Raw genomic sequence first — 15,835 nt, 5'->3', positions numbered from 1 at the left:
ACTTTTATATACTTCTGCTTGCACCCCAAGCTTACACTGTATATCCATGCTCCTCTTTCGTTCAGCTTGCTATCTTGCAGTCCAGCCATTTACAGAATACTTTCCTCTTGCGTTTGACCTCCCAAATATATGACAGCAATCCAGATGACTGCTGTTTCACCACCTAATGTTTCAGCCAGTCTATATTCTGCATCCTTTGATATCCTTCCTCACTATCCACACCTCCACCAATTTTCATGTCATCTGCAAATTTACTAATCAGACCATCGACATTTTCAACTAAATCATTAATACTACAAACAACAGAAATCTCAGCATTGGTACTTGGGGAACACCTCTGGTCACAGACCTCTGATCAGAAAGACACCCCTTCAAAACTACCTTCTATCTTTTCTGAACAAGCCAATTTTTTTTATCCAACTTGTCAGCAATCGGCACGGTTGCTCAGTGGTTAACATTGCTGCCTCACAGTGTCGGGGACCTGGGTTTGATTCCAGCCTCTGGCACCTGTCTCTGTGGGTGTCCTCTGGGTGCTCCGGTTTCCTCCCACAGTTTGAAGATGTGCAGGTTAGGTGAATTGGCCAAGCTAAATTGCCCATAATGTAGGTTATTAGTTAGGGGTAAATATAGGGTAGGAGGATGGGTCTGGGTGGGTTACTCTTCGGAGGGTTGGTGTGGACTTGTTGGGCCAAAGGGCCTGTTTCCACACTGGAGCGATTCTAAGTCTAACTCACCACGAATGGCATGTGACTTAATCTTTTGGACCTGCCTATCATGAGGGACCTTGTCAAATATATTATTAGAGACCACTTAGACAACATCCATTGCCCTACCCTCATCAATCCTCTTCATTATTTAGAGTCATTCAGTATGGAAACAGACCATTTGGTCACTGAACAGACAGCGCAATCTGACCTGGTTCCATTTGGTCCATATCCTTTTAAAGATCCACCAAATTAGTAAGACAAGACCTCCTCCGCACAAAGCCATGGTGACTGTCCCCAATAAGCCTATTCTTCTCTTAATGCTAGTAAATCCTGTCCCTAAAAACTTTGCCAGTATATTCCCTACTACTGATGTTCAGGTGATGGAGAGAGACTGGATCAGTTAGGATCATACTAGAAGAATGAGGAGGGCATTTCAAAGAAACCTCTGGTATTCTAACAAGATTAGGCAGGGTAAATGCCAGCAGGATATTCCCGATGACTGACTGGGGAGTCCAGTCTGAGAACATGGGGTAGGGCCGTTTAGGATTGAGATGAAGAGAAATTTCTTCACCCGGAGAGTGGTGTGTGCGTATGAAATTCTCTACCACAGAACGTAGATGAGTCGAAAGCATTGAATGTTTTCAGGAAGAATTCAGACATAATCCTTAGGGCTAAAGGGAGTAAAGAGGAGAAAGGATACTGAGTTGGATGATCCACCATGGTCATTTTGAATGGTAGAGCAGACTCAAAGGGTCTATACGTCCTATTTTCTCAGTTTCTAAACCTGACCAATCAAAGTCAACCGGTCAGTTAAATCTGGTTTAAGTTGAACTGAAGTTTGACAGTTAACTGTCAGTTACCATCTAACTGATACGTTCTCCATTGCAAGGCCACAACCAATTTGTCACCCAATTAGCAGTTTTGTCTTGTACAGTACAAATTTTGGCTTAGCTTTACTTTGGTAATTCTTGCGAATTGTTCTGATGAGTGCAAGATGGAAAGCTTCAACTGAATGTATCTCTTTCTCAGCAATTCTGTTTGCATGTGTTCTGTTCCCTCATATCCAAGTTGTTCGTATACACTGAAACGCAGCAGTGGTCCTAGCATAGACCTTGGGGAACAGAGTGGCCACCCTGCTCTCTGATGAGTTGCGCAGGTCATCAGGTTTTGAGCCCCTGTTCTGTTCTTGTTCCAGTTGGGTGCCCAGAAGGTCAGCAGCCAGACCTTCAGTGAGATCGAGCGACAGGCTCAGGTGGCGGAGAAAGCTATGGAACAGCAGGCTGCTGAGGCCAGGAAACAAGCTGAAGTGTCAATGTGAGTATTCCCCAGAGGGCTCCAGATGGCAGAGGCACTTATCACAGGTCCTAAAACTGAGCATCGCTCGGATATGAGGATTGGATTTGGGAAGAACCATCACAACTACTGGAGTGATGTTCTCTTTTTGATGCACTCTCAGATTCCTCCTACCCGACCCGATTTCCTTCACCTCTCCCCAATGAGATAAAAAACACAAAGAGCTAGTAATGTACAGCGGGAAGCTGCTGCCTGACTGTCTGTTTGTCATCTTTCCTCGCTCTTGAATGTCTTTCTCTCATTCTTCCTCAGTGTCACGTCCATGCGCCTCGCCTACCAAGAGCTGCAGATTGATCGAAAAATGGAGGAGAAGAGGCTGCAGAACCTGGAGGGGCAGAAACGACAGCAGGCGGAGCGCCTTGGAATGGGCCTGGGCGGAAGGGGGTACGTGAATAAGCTTGGGAAAACTTTACTAGGAAAGGGCGAGGAGGGGGATGGGTCTTCACTAGAGAGTTTGGGAATTTGAGTCGTTTTGTTGATTGGGAGACTAGAACAGCAGTATCGTTGAAAAGAGATGTACTGTTATTATCTTGCATCCATCAGAACAGATGCAATATCATCTGAATTTCATAGGAGCAGCAATTTATACTGCTTGAGAAAAAGGTTGCTGCTAGGTGGACTCTAATTGGTCAAGGCATTTCCCCAGAATTTTACTGGAAAACTGTTGTTCCTTAAACCTCTGTTGAATTTAAAAGGTGCATTGCCTTGGTGTGTTTGTTCAGTTGCAGGTGAAAGGGCTCGGATTAAATCTAGCATGCGTACATCAATCACATAAGAAATTCCTCTGGCCTTGTGCGAGTAGTTCTCCTTTAACAGTTGCGTTCCTGCATAACCTCATTTAATACAAAATTGTTAAATATAAATAATGGGGCCTATGGGAAAAGTGGGGTCAGGGCAGAGCAGCTAAAAAAAATCACTCAAATCATCCAGACATCTAACGCAAAGCATAGGACAGCCGAAGTGCAGGCTGAAATCGTACGTATTAACAAAACAAAAGTAAATTTAACACAGTACAGTTAAAAAATTTAGGAAAGCTGCTCTGTGTACGGTACCCCTCGCAGGGAGCTGCTCTGTGTACGGTACCCTTCGCCAGGAGCTGCTCTGTGTACGGTTCCCCTTGCAGGGGGGCTGCTCTGTTGGCAGCTGACATCGGCGCATGTGCAGTACAACACAAAAACTGCACTGATACTGCGCATGTGCAGAATGGTTCAGGGAATTCAGTGTGGGCATCGTGCATGCGCAGGACAAGATAGTATCGTCGGTGCGTGCACAAATCGACATGAGGTCTGGCATCACCATCACGTGTGCGAGCAACGGCAAGAATGTTGTTGCATTCTTGCAACCAAGTGTGGAGATTTTGGTGCACAAAGCGTGCCGGCAGATCCCCACTGGAATGGAGCTATTGTCAATGAAGGTAAGCATCCTCCAAAATACTGTTCCCTCCTTCTTCAGCAGCGTTATAGCCACATTGTGCTGCTGAAACATGAATTATCCCAGAACTGCCTGTATTGGTAGTCTTCATAATTCTTAGCACATTCAGGGTTTTTCAGTAAGTTCTGTTCAATTACCGAGTCATATTTAATGTTGGTCTGTTAGGCTCCATATTTGTGACCGTAGTCTGGTTGAGTTCTGTCAGCACTCTGCAGTGGAGAAACGCCTCCGGGGCAGGTTGTCTAGACTTGATATATGTATACATGACATGATCTGATTTGAACTATTTCAGTGATCAGTGTCTGTTTCCTTCACTTGCCAGCCCAGTATCGCACTCTGTCCTGACTGAGATGCAAACTATTGAACAGGAGAGCCCCGTTTCAGCCAAATCGTCGCGCTCAAAGCTGGACGTGTTGGAGGAAGCTGCGTTTGCCTCTGGACCACCAATGTAGGCCCTGAATAACAATGTTTCAATTTGTTGCAGAGTGTAAATACAGTTACAGTATTGACCGATACAGAAAATACTGTCAGCACAGCACCCACTAAGATCATTGTTCTTCCATTCGCACAGCACCCTGTCATAATACTGTTTCCGTCATATGCCATCAGCACAGCACACAGTAATCTGTATTGTTCCATTATATACCATTGGCACAGCACCAGGTCATCTTTACTATTAAGTGAACAGTAGAACACAAAAGAAAAGGTATTCTGACCCTCAAAAATACGTTAGGTCTGCACTGATGCGTGTTCCATTTTCTGCACTAGTTTTAAAAATGTTTGTTTTGTATTTCATGTAATGTGGGTGCTACTCGCTGGGCTACCCATCCCAATTGCCCGAAGAACCAAGCTGCTTGCTAAACTATCTCAGAGGACATTGTTGAGAATCTGAAGCCAAGTGTCAGCCAGATTGGGGAAGGATAGCAGATTGCAAACGACCATTAGTGAACCAGATCGATTTTTACAATGATTGATGGTAGTTACATGGTCACCTTTACTGAGACTGGTCTTGTATTCCAGATTTATTCATCAAATTCAAATTCTACCAGCTATCGTGATTGATTTGGGGCCCATGTCCCCAAGCCATTAGTCTAGCCTGTTGAGGTTTTGTAGATAGTACAGCAAATGTTTCCTAGAGTAGTATGAAGATCGAAGGATTTCTGTTAACGTGAGAAGACAGGAAAGCTGGAGGTTAAGGTGAGGTAGGAATTGTTAAAAATGGTGAATGGCTTCAGAGAGTGAGGAAAGAATGTTGTTCCCTTGTTGAAGAAAGGAAGCGGGGGTAATGCAGGAAATTATAGGCCGGTGAGCCTGATGTCTGTGGTGGGGTAGCTCTTGGAGAAGAGGGGCAAGATGTATGCAAATTTGGAAGAAAATGGATGAGTTAGTTGACAAGGTTTGTGTAAAGACTTGTAGCTCGGGTGTCGGTTGTGGGTATAATTGTCAAGCTGGGAAGTTGATTTGCAGACCTTTTGCCCCCTGTCCAGGTGGCATCTTCAGTGTTCTGGAGGTTCCTGTGAAGCGCTGCGGGACAGTACATCAGCGCTTCACAGCAGGCTCCAAAGCACTGAAGATGTCACCTAGATAGGGGGTGAAAGGACTGCAAATCAACTGCCCAGCTAGTTAGTGACAGCATGGTTTTTGTACGGGGAAGGTCATGTCTTCACCAACCTGATTGAATTTCTTTCAGAAGGTGACAAAGATAATTGATGAGGGAAGGACAATGGTTATGGTTTATATGGACTTTAGGAAGGCATTTGATAAAGTCCCACATGGCAGATTGGTACAGAAACTAAAATCACATGGGATTCAGGGTGGGCTGACGTGATGGACACAAACCTGGCTTGGTCATAGAAGGCAGAGGGTAGCGATGGAAAGGTGTCTTACAGAATGGAGACTGGGCAACTAGTGGTGTTCCACAGGGATCAGTCTTAGGTCCTGTGTTGTTTGTAGCATATATAAATAATCTGGAGGAAACTGTGTGGTCTGATTAGTAAGTTTGCAGATGACACGAAGATTGGTGGATTGCTGACAGTGCTGGCGATTGTGAAAGGATACAACAGGATGTAGATAGATTGGTGACTTGGGCACAGCAATGGCAAGTGGAGTTTCATCCAGACAAATGTGAGGTGATGTATTTTGGAGAATCAAATTTACGTTTGAATTGTACTGAAAATGGCAAAACCCTTAGGAACATTTAGACGGATCTGGGTGTGAAGGTCTACAGTTCCCTAAAAGTGGCAACACGGGTGACCAAGGTGATTCAGAAGGCATATGGCACACTGGCCTTCATTAACCGGGGCATGGTGTACAAGAGTTGGCAAACCATGATGCAGCCATACTAACCCCTGTTAGGCTGCATTTGGAGTATTTTGTGTAGTTTTGGTCACCACACTACCAGACGGAAGTGGAAACTTTGGAGAGAGTGCAGAGAAGGTTCACCAGGAAGTTGCCTGGTCTCAAGAGCATTGGCTGGGAGGAAAGGTCAAAAAGACTAGGATTGTTTTCACTGGAAGGACAGTGACTGAGAGGAGACCTGGTAGAGGTCTATAAAATTGAGAGGCTTTTTCCCAGGGCTGAAGTTTCATTATAGGGGGATACAGGTTCAAGGTGAGAGGGGAAAAGTTTAAGGGAGATGTGCGAGGGAAGTTTTTCATGCAGAGAATGATGGGATCCTGGAACAGACTGCCTGAAGAGGTGGTGGAAGCAGGCACATTGCTAACATTTAAGAGGCACCTGGATGGTTACATGAATAGGGAAGGAATAGAGGGGTACGGACTGAATATGGGCAGAAGGTTTTAGGACGTGATCATCGCCACACGCTTGGAGGGCCGAAGGGCCTGTTCCTGAGTGCATTTCTCTGTGTTCTGGTGGCTCAGTGGTTAGCACTGCTGCCTCACAACATCAGTGTCCCAGATTCGATTCCAGCCTCTGGTGACTCTGTGAAGTTTGCATGTTTTCCCTGTGTCTGTGTGGGTTTCCTCCGGATGCTCCGGTTTCCTCCCACAGACCAAAGATATGCAGGTCAGGTGAATTGGCCATGCTAAATTGCCCATAGTGTTAGGTGCATTAGTCAGAGGGAAATAGGTCTGGGTGGGTTACTCTTCGGAGGGTCAGTGTGGACTGGTTGGGCCAAATGGCCTGTTTCCACACTGTAATCTAATCTGATCTAATCGAATCCTTGGTGATGAGTTGGCTCCTAGGATAACGCGTTCTGTGCACTGAAAGGAAGCCAGTTGGATTTTTATGATAAACAGCCCAATTTATCGTGACGGGTTTCTGGTCTAGTGGGTTGTCCCAGTCTCCGTGTGAGAGGTGGAGTTGACAGATACTGTGAGCTAAACACCCCCTCCCTCCTGTGTTATTGACAGGTACAGAGATAACCCTTTTGCACTGGGGGATGGCTTTGGCTTACACTGGCAGATGGATGGAGGCCATCGCTTGACATTGGAGAAGGAGCAAGCCAAGGAGGTGGACGTGAGCATCTCCAGTAGGCAGCCAGCAACCGAGAGGTCAGACTTTCTCCAGCATGTTGGAGAATTCTGTAACCTTCTACAATCTCTGTGCGCGGGTGTCCGTTATTTCAGTGTCCTATATAACTGGCTATGCATCCTCTCTGATGTGCACAAGGCATTTGATAGTGTCACATGTCAGATTTGTGAATAAAGTGATAGGTCACCATATACAATGTGAATGCAAAATTAGTTGAGGGGTAGGAAACAGAGGAGTGGTCAATGGTGATTTTTCAGGCTGGAGGATGCCTTATAGTAGAGTTTGCTAGAGGTCAGTTTTGAGACTATTGTTTTTCCTGATCTGTGTAGATTTTGGTGTGCAGGGAAAAGTTACAACATTTACAGATGACGTAAAACTGGGAAGTATTGTGTATGTGAGGAGGCCAGTGGAGAACATCAAAAATATTGAAAAGTTGGTGGAGAGGGCAGATAAATGGCTGGGAAAGTTCAATGTGGGAAAGTGTGAGGTGATAAAAGTCTGACAAGGAACATGGAGAAACCATTCAAAACAAAGGGTGCTATTGTAAAGGGGGCACAGGAGCAGAGAGATTGATGTGAGATCATTTAAAGGAGGTACGGTGAGGGAGAGAGCTGTTAATAAAGCCGTACAATGCTAGCAGCTTCATTCCTTGGTGACCCCTCGTAGACCAGGATGACTCTCTCCTGCTCTCAGGGTGAGTCCCTAGGTGGTTGTACAGTCTGATACAGCTTCTGCATACTCCATATTTGGGCCAGAAGGTATTGTGCAAAGTAGTGAATGGGGCATGGAATCTTTTTGCTGTTTTCACCTGGTGTCCGCTTTTTCCCCGATGGCAAGTCTTGAAGTTGCCTTCCTGAATGTTCCTCCCCTATTTTGGACGGTCTTGGGCCAGTGATTCCCAGATGTCAGTGGGAGCGCTGCACTTCACTAGTGAGGCCTTGAAGGTTTCCTCTGGCTGGCCATTTTGGATCTAGGAGTAGAACACCTTCTTGTGTCAGCCATGCGGACGATGTGCCCAACGCACTGCAGCCAACCAAGGGTGGTCAGTGCCTCGCTGCTAGGGATGTTGGCCTGGTTGAAGATGCTGGTGATGGTGCGTGTGGTTTCCCAGGCGGTTCGCACAGTCTTGTGCAGGCGGTTGGTCGCTTCATTAACAGGGACACAGAGTGCAAGAGCATGATAGATTTTCTCAGACAGTGTTTAGACCTCAGCTGGAGTATTCCAGTTACAGTTCTGGGTGTTACATTATTGACAGGATGAGAAAGTGCTGGTGTCGAGTATGTGGTGCTGGAAATGCAACCATAGGTCAGGCAGCATCCGAGGAGCAGGAGAATCGACGTTTTGGGCAAAAGCCCTTCATCAGGAATAATAGCATGATGCTGTGTTCTTAGTGGGTATATTTATGAGTATTTGTGTATCAAAACATGAGTTTAAATGTGCCTGTGGGTGTGTTTTTGAGAGCATGCACATGTATGCACTCATGAGTGTGTGTAGTTGTTTCAGTGTTCTGTGTAAGTCTCTGTTTAGGTGTGTGTGTATATAACCCGTGTTTTTGTGTCTGGATAGTTATTACTGTATCCTGTACTCTTCCTCTGTTTGTCTCGACTGCAGCCCAGCTAATTTTCTCAGATTATCTCCTGGGTTACAGGCCAGCAAGTCGGCGGAAAGCAGACAGCAGTGGACCTCCTGAACAGAGTGAGGCTCGGCAGAAATTTGCCAACGCCAAGGCTATCTCCTCTGACATGTTCTTTGGGAGTGAGGATCGGGGGGAGGTTAGTACTGGGCAGAGCTATCACAGAGTGAGGAGGAGATCAGGTGGAGAGAGCGTGGAAGGGGCTGGGAGTGAGGGGGGTGTGACGGGGGGAGGGGGCTGGGAGTGAGGGGTGTGTCGGGGGGAGGGCTGTGTCGGTGGGGGGAAGGGGCTGGGAGTGAGCGGGTGTATCGGAGGGGGTGGGGGGGAAGGGGGTGGGGTGCTGGGTGAAGGGAGCTCTGACCCGGATAAGGTACGAGGACAGGGCCTACCCTTCGTATCCTGATCGATTGGTTGTTGCTATTTTTAACTCCCTCCCTCCCTCCCTCCCTCTCTCCCTCCCTTCCTCTCTCCCATCCCGCTCTCCCCCCGTCCCCCCATTCCCCCCCATCTCTCCCCGCCCTCCGTACCCCCCCATTCTCTCTCCCCCCCCATTCTCTCTCTCCCCCCCCATTCTCTCTCTCCCCCCCCATTCTCTCTCTCCCCCCCCATTCTCTCTCTCCCCCCCCATTCTCTCTCTCCCCTCCCATTCTCTCTCTCCCCCCCCATTCTCTCTCTCCCCCCCATTCTCTCTCCCCCCCCATTCTCTCTCTCCCCCCCCCATTCTCTCTCTCCCCCTCCCATTCTCTCTCTCCCCTCCCATTCTCTCTCTCCCCCCCCATTCTCTCTCTCCCCCCCCATTCTCTCTCTCCCCCCCCCATTCTCTCTCTCCCCCCCCATTCTCTCTCTCCCCCCCCATTTTCTCTCTTTCCCCCCCCATTCTCTCTCTCCCCCCCATTCTCTCTCTCCCCCCCCCCCCATTTCCCCCCCATCCTCGCCCATTCCACCCTTTCCCATCCATCACCCCACTCCCACCTCTGCTTTACCCCTGCCCCTTTGCCCTCACCATGCCCTCTCCATGCTCTCACCTCCCCACCTCCCCATGTGCCAGCTTGAAGCCCGGGCCCGATTGGATCGATTGTCTGGAAGCTCCTCCATCAGTTCCTCTGAGCTCTTTGGTGATGGCAAAGCAGACACGGCAGGTGAGTGAATCCTTGGTGCCAGCGTCGAATAGGGTCATGGTTAAAGCACATGCCAGGAGACCCTTGGAGTCTGCATGGTTGGGTGGAGATGTGGTGGGCCCAACGGCCACTTCCAGTGCCCTATAGTTTGAGGTAAAAGCCCCCTGCAGAGCATGCTCCCGGGTCTGCTGGCCCAGAGCATGTGACAGAGCCCAGCCTGGAGCAGTCAGCAGCACAGTTTGGGTTGGATGTGGTGATAGCAATAGGAAAGGAGACACGCAGTGGGAACTTGAAATGTGTGTTGCTGCCCAAGTCTGGGTGAGGGTGTGGGGAGGTTAGTGAGGCTGGGCCAGCATTTCTTGCCCGTCCCTCGTTACCTTTGAGAAGGTGGTGGTGAGCTGCCTTCTTGAACCATTGACCCTCAATGTCCTATGGAAGGGCCCAGCAACAGTGAAGGGACGGTGATACATGTTGAAGTCAGGATGATGATTGTGTGTGTGTGTGTGGCCTGAAGAGGAGCTTGCAGGGGGCGTGCTGCCCTTGTCCTTCATGATGGAAGTGGCCGTGGGTTTTCCAAGCTGTTGTCTAAGGAGCCTCAGTGAATTCCTGCAGTGCACCTTGTCGATAGTTGCAGTAGTGCGTACCGAGCATCAGTGGTAGATGGAGTGGATTTGTGGATGTGGTGCCAGTCTAGTGGGCTGCTTTGTCAAGCTTCTTGAGTGTTATTGGAGCTGCACCCATCCAGGCAACTGGGAAACTGTTCCCTCTCAATCCTGACTTGATCCTTGTAGAGGGTGGGCAGGCTTTGGGGAGTTGGGAAGTTGCTGCGGTATTCTGACCTCCCATTGTAGTCCCTGAGTTTGTGTGTGGTCAGTGGTAACCCCCAGGATTTGATTGGGGAGACAATAATCTGATGGTAATGTCACTTTAATCCAGCCACCCAAGTCAGGTTCTGCGACCCAAGTTTGAATCTTGCCCATGGCAAGTTGTGGAATTAAGAATCTAATGGTGACTACATTATCCGTTGTTGATTGTCAGGAAAGTGCATCTGGTTCACTAATATCGTTGAGGGAAGGAAACTGTCCATCCTTACCTGGTCTGGCCTACATGTGACTCCAGACCCACAGCAATGTGCTTGACCCTCAACTGCCTGCTGGGCAGTTAGGGATGGACAATAAATGCCTTCATCTTGTGAACGAAATTAAAACAAAAATTCAGGGTGAATGCAACAATGTTCGTGTTCTGTCTCCTTGCCAGCCAGAGAAATTCTGAGCTGGGGTCAGGAGCAGCTCTCTCTATCGATAGAGGTGGCAGAGGTGAGGCGTGGGACAGTTGCATTGGAAGGGAAACCTGTCAAGGACTTGAAAACAGTTGTGACCAGCTGAGTGGTGAGCAGCTCTCCGTGCTCCCTCAGCTGATTAGCCTGTGAAGCAGCGCAGTTACTGTCAGGGTGAAAAACTGAAACCTAGAGTATTATTTCAGTGGTGTCCAAAGAGATCTCGGTATTCGCTTACTCCAGTCAATGCAAGTAAATGGGCAGGTGCAACAAGCAGTGAGGAAGGCAAATGGTATATTGGCCTTCATTGTAACAGGATCTGAGTTCTGAAGTGGGAGTGTCTTACTGCAATTACACAGGCCCTTGGTGAGACCACACCTGGAATGATATGTGCAGTTTTTTAAATAATATATTTTTAAGAAAAAATAGATATTTAAAACAATGCAATTCAAAACAGTACAAAAATAGTACAAAACTAAACCCAAATAATAAAAAACAAATGCGATATGTGCAGTATTGATCTCCCCAGCTAAATGTAGTGGACAGTCATGAAGCGATTGCTGGACTGTCCTATGAGGAGCGATTTGGTTTGGCTGAGCCTGTGTCCCCTCAGGTTTAAAATGATGACGGGATCTGATCTGGTTTGAACATATACAACGCTAATGGAACTGGACAGGGATGGTCTTTCCCTTGGCTAGGGAAGGGAGAGGCCCAGGGATCACAGTCTCAGATACGAGGGAACCCCGGTTAGGGCAGGAGACAAAGGAAAAATGTCTTTACACAATGGAACTGTGGAGTTCTCTACCGCTGAAGGCAGTGGAGGCCAGGTCACTAAATGTATTCGAGATAGGCAGATGTAAATTTGTAGATATTAAAGACCTCGCAGACTGGGGAGAAAGCAGGAAAGAAGGCATTGAGAGAGAGAGAGAGAGAGAGGCCCAGGCAGGATCAGATTGAATGGTACAGCAAGCTCCAACAGCTGAATGGACTTGGCCTGCTCTGAGCCTCCGAAGTCTGGAGGTCTCCAGATCTTGCTGCCGAATTGTATCTGCTAGCTCTGTGAGCTGCGTCCTCCAATAGGGGTTTGTCTCTGTTCCAGATGCTGTCAGAGTGAGTAGCATGCTCCCATCTGGACCTGATATGACCCACTTCAAGCAGGGAGTGAAGACGATGGCTGGGAAACTCTCTGTCCTCGCCAATGGAGTGATGACCAGTATTCAGGTGAGCACAGACTCATTGGCTCCTAGCGCTGGGCCCAGGGGCAGACCCCAGCCTCAGAATCTCAAGAAGGGGAGGGCAGAGGGGAGAGGAGGAGAGGGAGAGAAAGGCAGAGCGAAAGGAGGAGACAGAGAGAGAGCTCTACCCTCCCTCTTGCGCCCGCTCTGGACTCCTTTTCCCCCCCCCAACCCCGCTCACCATTTCTTCCTCGTGCTCGCTTTCTCACATGCCCTTGTCCCCCTTCACACTCTCGCACGCTCGCTCCCCCCCCTCGCTCCGTCGCGCTCGCTCCCCCCCTCGCTCCGTCGCGCTCGCTCGCTCCCCACCTGCTCTTCTCTCTCTGTGCTCTCTTGTCCCCTGTTGTGTCTCTTCCCAACATTCCCTCTGTGAGTGTCTCTCTCTCTCTCTCCCCTCATGCTCTCACGCTGCCATATGCTGTCACGCTGTCATTCCCCCCCCTCCCTCCGTCTCTGTGTTGCACACTTTTACATACGTCGTCTTGTCCTGACAGGATCACTACGGTTCGTACTGAAGTTCTGGCTGGAGTGAAGACCAATTCCAAGCTGGACAAGTTTATCCTGTCGGAGTTTCCCCGAGATCAGTATTTGCTTTTGCCGGGACCTGAAGCGGTGTTTGAAATTCCGAATGAGATTGAACTCTGCTGCCATTTGTCTGCTGCGCAGCCTTAGCCATCTGAAGGAAATCAGTATCATTGTGGTCTTGCAGGACTGAAGTGACCTCCTCTCCATACAGTCAGGGAATTAAGCAGCACAGAGACCAGTCCGTCAATCCTGCCTCTCTTCGCACTCACCTCCACCTATCCAGGGCAGGCTCAGTTCTCTCTCCTTTCCCCTGTTATGGCAACAGCTTTATTCACTATTTATCCAATTCACTTCTGAAAATATAATTGGTTTCCTCTGCCCTTTAGGGGAGTGGAATACAGATCGCAACTTGTATTTTATACAAAGGTTCGTTCTTCCTCCAGTCGCCTTGAATTACTGTCTTCCAGTTGCTGGCTCTCCTGTCTCTGGGCACGGCATTTCCCAGTTTCCTGATCAGATTCTGAGCTACTATATGAGACCATTCCCTGCTCCCTCAGCCTCTTCCCATCCCTCCACATTCACTGATGCTCCTCATCCCCGACACCATTCTGGTCAATCCCCAGCGCGCCCTCTCTCGGGGGGCCTCAAAATCATTCTTGGAGCATCCGTTCCCAGAACTGAACACAATACTCCAGCTGAGGTCGAACCAGCCTTTTTGAGAAGATTTGATGCACCTTTTGTTTCTTTGTGCTTTTTTTTTTCCTTTTATTGTTTCCTGGGATGTGGCATTGCTGGTCAGGTCAACATTTATTGCCTGTCCTAAGTTCCTGAGTGGTTTACCCCCAGCCCATTTCAGAGGACAGTTAAGAATCAACTGTATTGCTGTGAATCTAGAGATCAGGTAAAGACAGCAGTTTCCTTCCCTGAACCAGACAGGTTGTTAGAATAATAGGAATACGCTAATGATCACCATTCCTGAGAATAACTCCAGATTTATTAATTGAATTTAAATTCCACCAGCAGCCATGCTGGGATTTGAACCAATGACCCCCAAAGTTTAGCCTCTGTGTCCAGTGACATTACCACAGCACCCCTGTATCCCTCAAAAGTTTCCCAGTTCATTAAGCCATGGATCCTTAATGTTTGTTCAAGTGACCTTGAGCTTTCTCGCTTGTTCTGTCCCCTTCTGTATCTAGGCAGGAGTGAGGACTGCAGATGCTGGAGATCAGGTGCAGGAAAAGCACAGCAGGTCAGGCAGCATCCAAGGAGCAGGAAAATGGGCATTTCGGGCAAAAGCCCTTCATCAGGAATAGAGGCAGGAAGCCTCCAGGGTGGAGAGATAAATAGGTGGGGGTGGGGGGGGGGGGGGCGGGGGGGGAGAGAGGGGTGGTGGTGGTGAGGTGGAAGAAGGTAACAAAGAGTACAATAGGTGAATGGGGCTGGGGATGGAGGTGATAGGTCAGATAGGTGGGAGATAGGCAGGTAGGACAGGTCATGAGGACAGTGTGAGCTGGAAGGTTGGAACTGGGATAAGGTGGGGGGAGGGGAAATGAGGAAACTGGTGAAATCCACATTGATGCCCTGGGGTTGAAGTGTTCCAAGGCGGAAGATGAGAAGTCGGGTGGTGAGGGAGCGGTGGTAACGGAAGCCCAGGACCTCCATGTCCTCGGCAGTGTGGGAGGGGGAGTTGAAATGTTGGGCCACGGGGCTGTGGGGTTGATTGGTGCGGGTGTCCCGGAGATGTTCCCTAAAGTGCACTGCTAGGAGGCGCCCAGTCTCCCCAATGTAGAGGAGACCACATCGGGAGCAACGGATACAATAAATGATATTAGTGGATGTGTAGGTAATACTTTGATGGATGTGGAAGGCTGCATTGGAGCCTTGGATGGAGGTGAGGGAGGTAGTGTGGGCACAGGTTTTGCAATTCCTGCGGTGACACGGGAGGGTGCCAGGGTGGGTTGTTGGGGGGAGCATGGATCTGACCAGTTAGTCACAGAAGGAACAGTCTTTGCGGAAGGCGGAGAGGGGTGGGGAGGGAAATATATCCCTGGTGGTGGGGTCCGTTTGGAGGTGGCGGAAATGTCGGCGGATGATGCGGTTAATGCGAAGGTTGGTAGGGTGGAAGGTGAGGACCTGGTTCTGTCCTTGTTATGGTTGAAGGGGTGGGGTTTGGGTGCGGAATGTGGATGAGATGCGTTGGAGGGCATCTTCAACCACACGGGAAGGGAAATTGTGATCTCTAAACAAGGAGGCCACCTGGTGTGTTCAGTGGTGGAATTGGTCCTCCTGGGAGCAGATGCAGCGGAGGCGGAGGAATTGGGAATATGGGATGGCATTTTTGCAGGAGGTGGAGTGGGCAGAGGTGTATTCCAGGTAACTGTGGGAGTCATTGGTTTGTAAAAAATGTCAGTGTCAAATTGGTCATCATTAATGGAGATGTAGAGGTCCAGGAAGGGGAGGGGGGTGTCAGAGATGGTCCAGGTAAATTTAAGGTCAGGGTGGAATGTGTTGGTGAAGTTGATGAACTGCTCAACCTCCTCGCGGGAGCACGAGGTGGCGCCGATGCAGTCATCAATGTAGCGGAGGAAGAGGTGGGGAGTGGTGCCTGTGTAACTACGGAAGATGGACTGTTCACCTGGACCATCTCTTAATACCTCCCTCCCCTTCCTGGACCCCTCCATCTCCATTAATGACGACCGACTTGACACCGACATTTTTTACAAACTCACCAACTCATACAACTACCTGGATTGCACCTCCTCCCACCCTACCTCCTGCAAAAATACCATCCCAATTCCTCCGCCTCCGCTGTTTCTGCTCCCAGGAGGACCAGTTCCACCACAGAACACACCAGATGGCCCCCTTGTTTAGAGACCGCAATTTCCCTTCTCATGTGGTTGAAGATGCCCTCCAACGCATCTCATCCACATTCCGCACCTCTGCCCTCACACCGCACCCCTCCAACCATAACAAGGACAGAACCCCCCCCGGTCCTCACCTTCCACCCTACCAACCTTCACATTAACCGCATCATCCGCCACCTCCAAAAAGACCCCACCACCAGG

General features: G+C 49.0%; 1 protein-coding gene across 1 annotated transcript in view; it reads left to right on the top strand.

The window, feature by feature from the left end:
- Positions 1-14,056, top strand: part of arfgap2 (ADP-ribosylation factor GTPase activating protein 2) — a 43,075-nt gene extending 29,019 nt beyond the window's left edge. Inside the window, exons 9-16 of the mRNA XM_060838678.1 lie at positions 1,903-2,021; positions 2,313-2,444; positions 3,814-3,939; positions 6,863-7,003; positions 8,632-8,755; positions 9,665-9,755; positions 12,110-12,231; positions 12,740-14,056. Of these exons, the coding sequence (XP_060694661.1) occupies positions 1,903-2,021; positions 2,313-2,444; positions 3,814-3,939; positions 6,863-7,003; positions 8,632-8,755; positions 9,665-9,755; positions 12,110-12,231; positions 12,740-12,760 (876 nt within the window). The 3' untranslated portion in view covers positions 12,761-14,056. The remainder of the gene's footprint in view (positions 1-1,902; positions 2,022-2,312; positions 2,445-3,813; positions 3,940-6,862; positions 7,004-8,631; positions 8,756-9,664; positions 9,756-12,109; positions 12,232-12,739) is intronic.
- The last annotated feature ends 1,779 nt before the right edge of the window (positions 14,057-15,835 follow it).

This window comes from Hemiscyllium ocellatum, chromosome 18 (genome assembly GCF_020745735.1).
Source record: "Hemiscyllium ocellatum isolate sHemOce1 chromosome 18, sHemOce1.pat.X.cur, whole genome shotgun sequence".
In the NCBI taxonomy this organism is placed as follows: domain Eukaryota; kingdom Metazoa; phylum Chordata; class Chondrichthyes; order Orectolobiformes; family Hemiscylliidae; genus Hemiscyllium; species Hemiscyllium ocellatum.
This window is presented reverse-complemented; position numbering and strand designations above follow the sequence as displayed.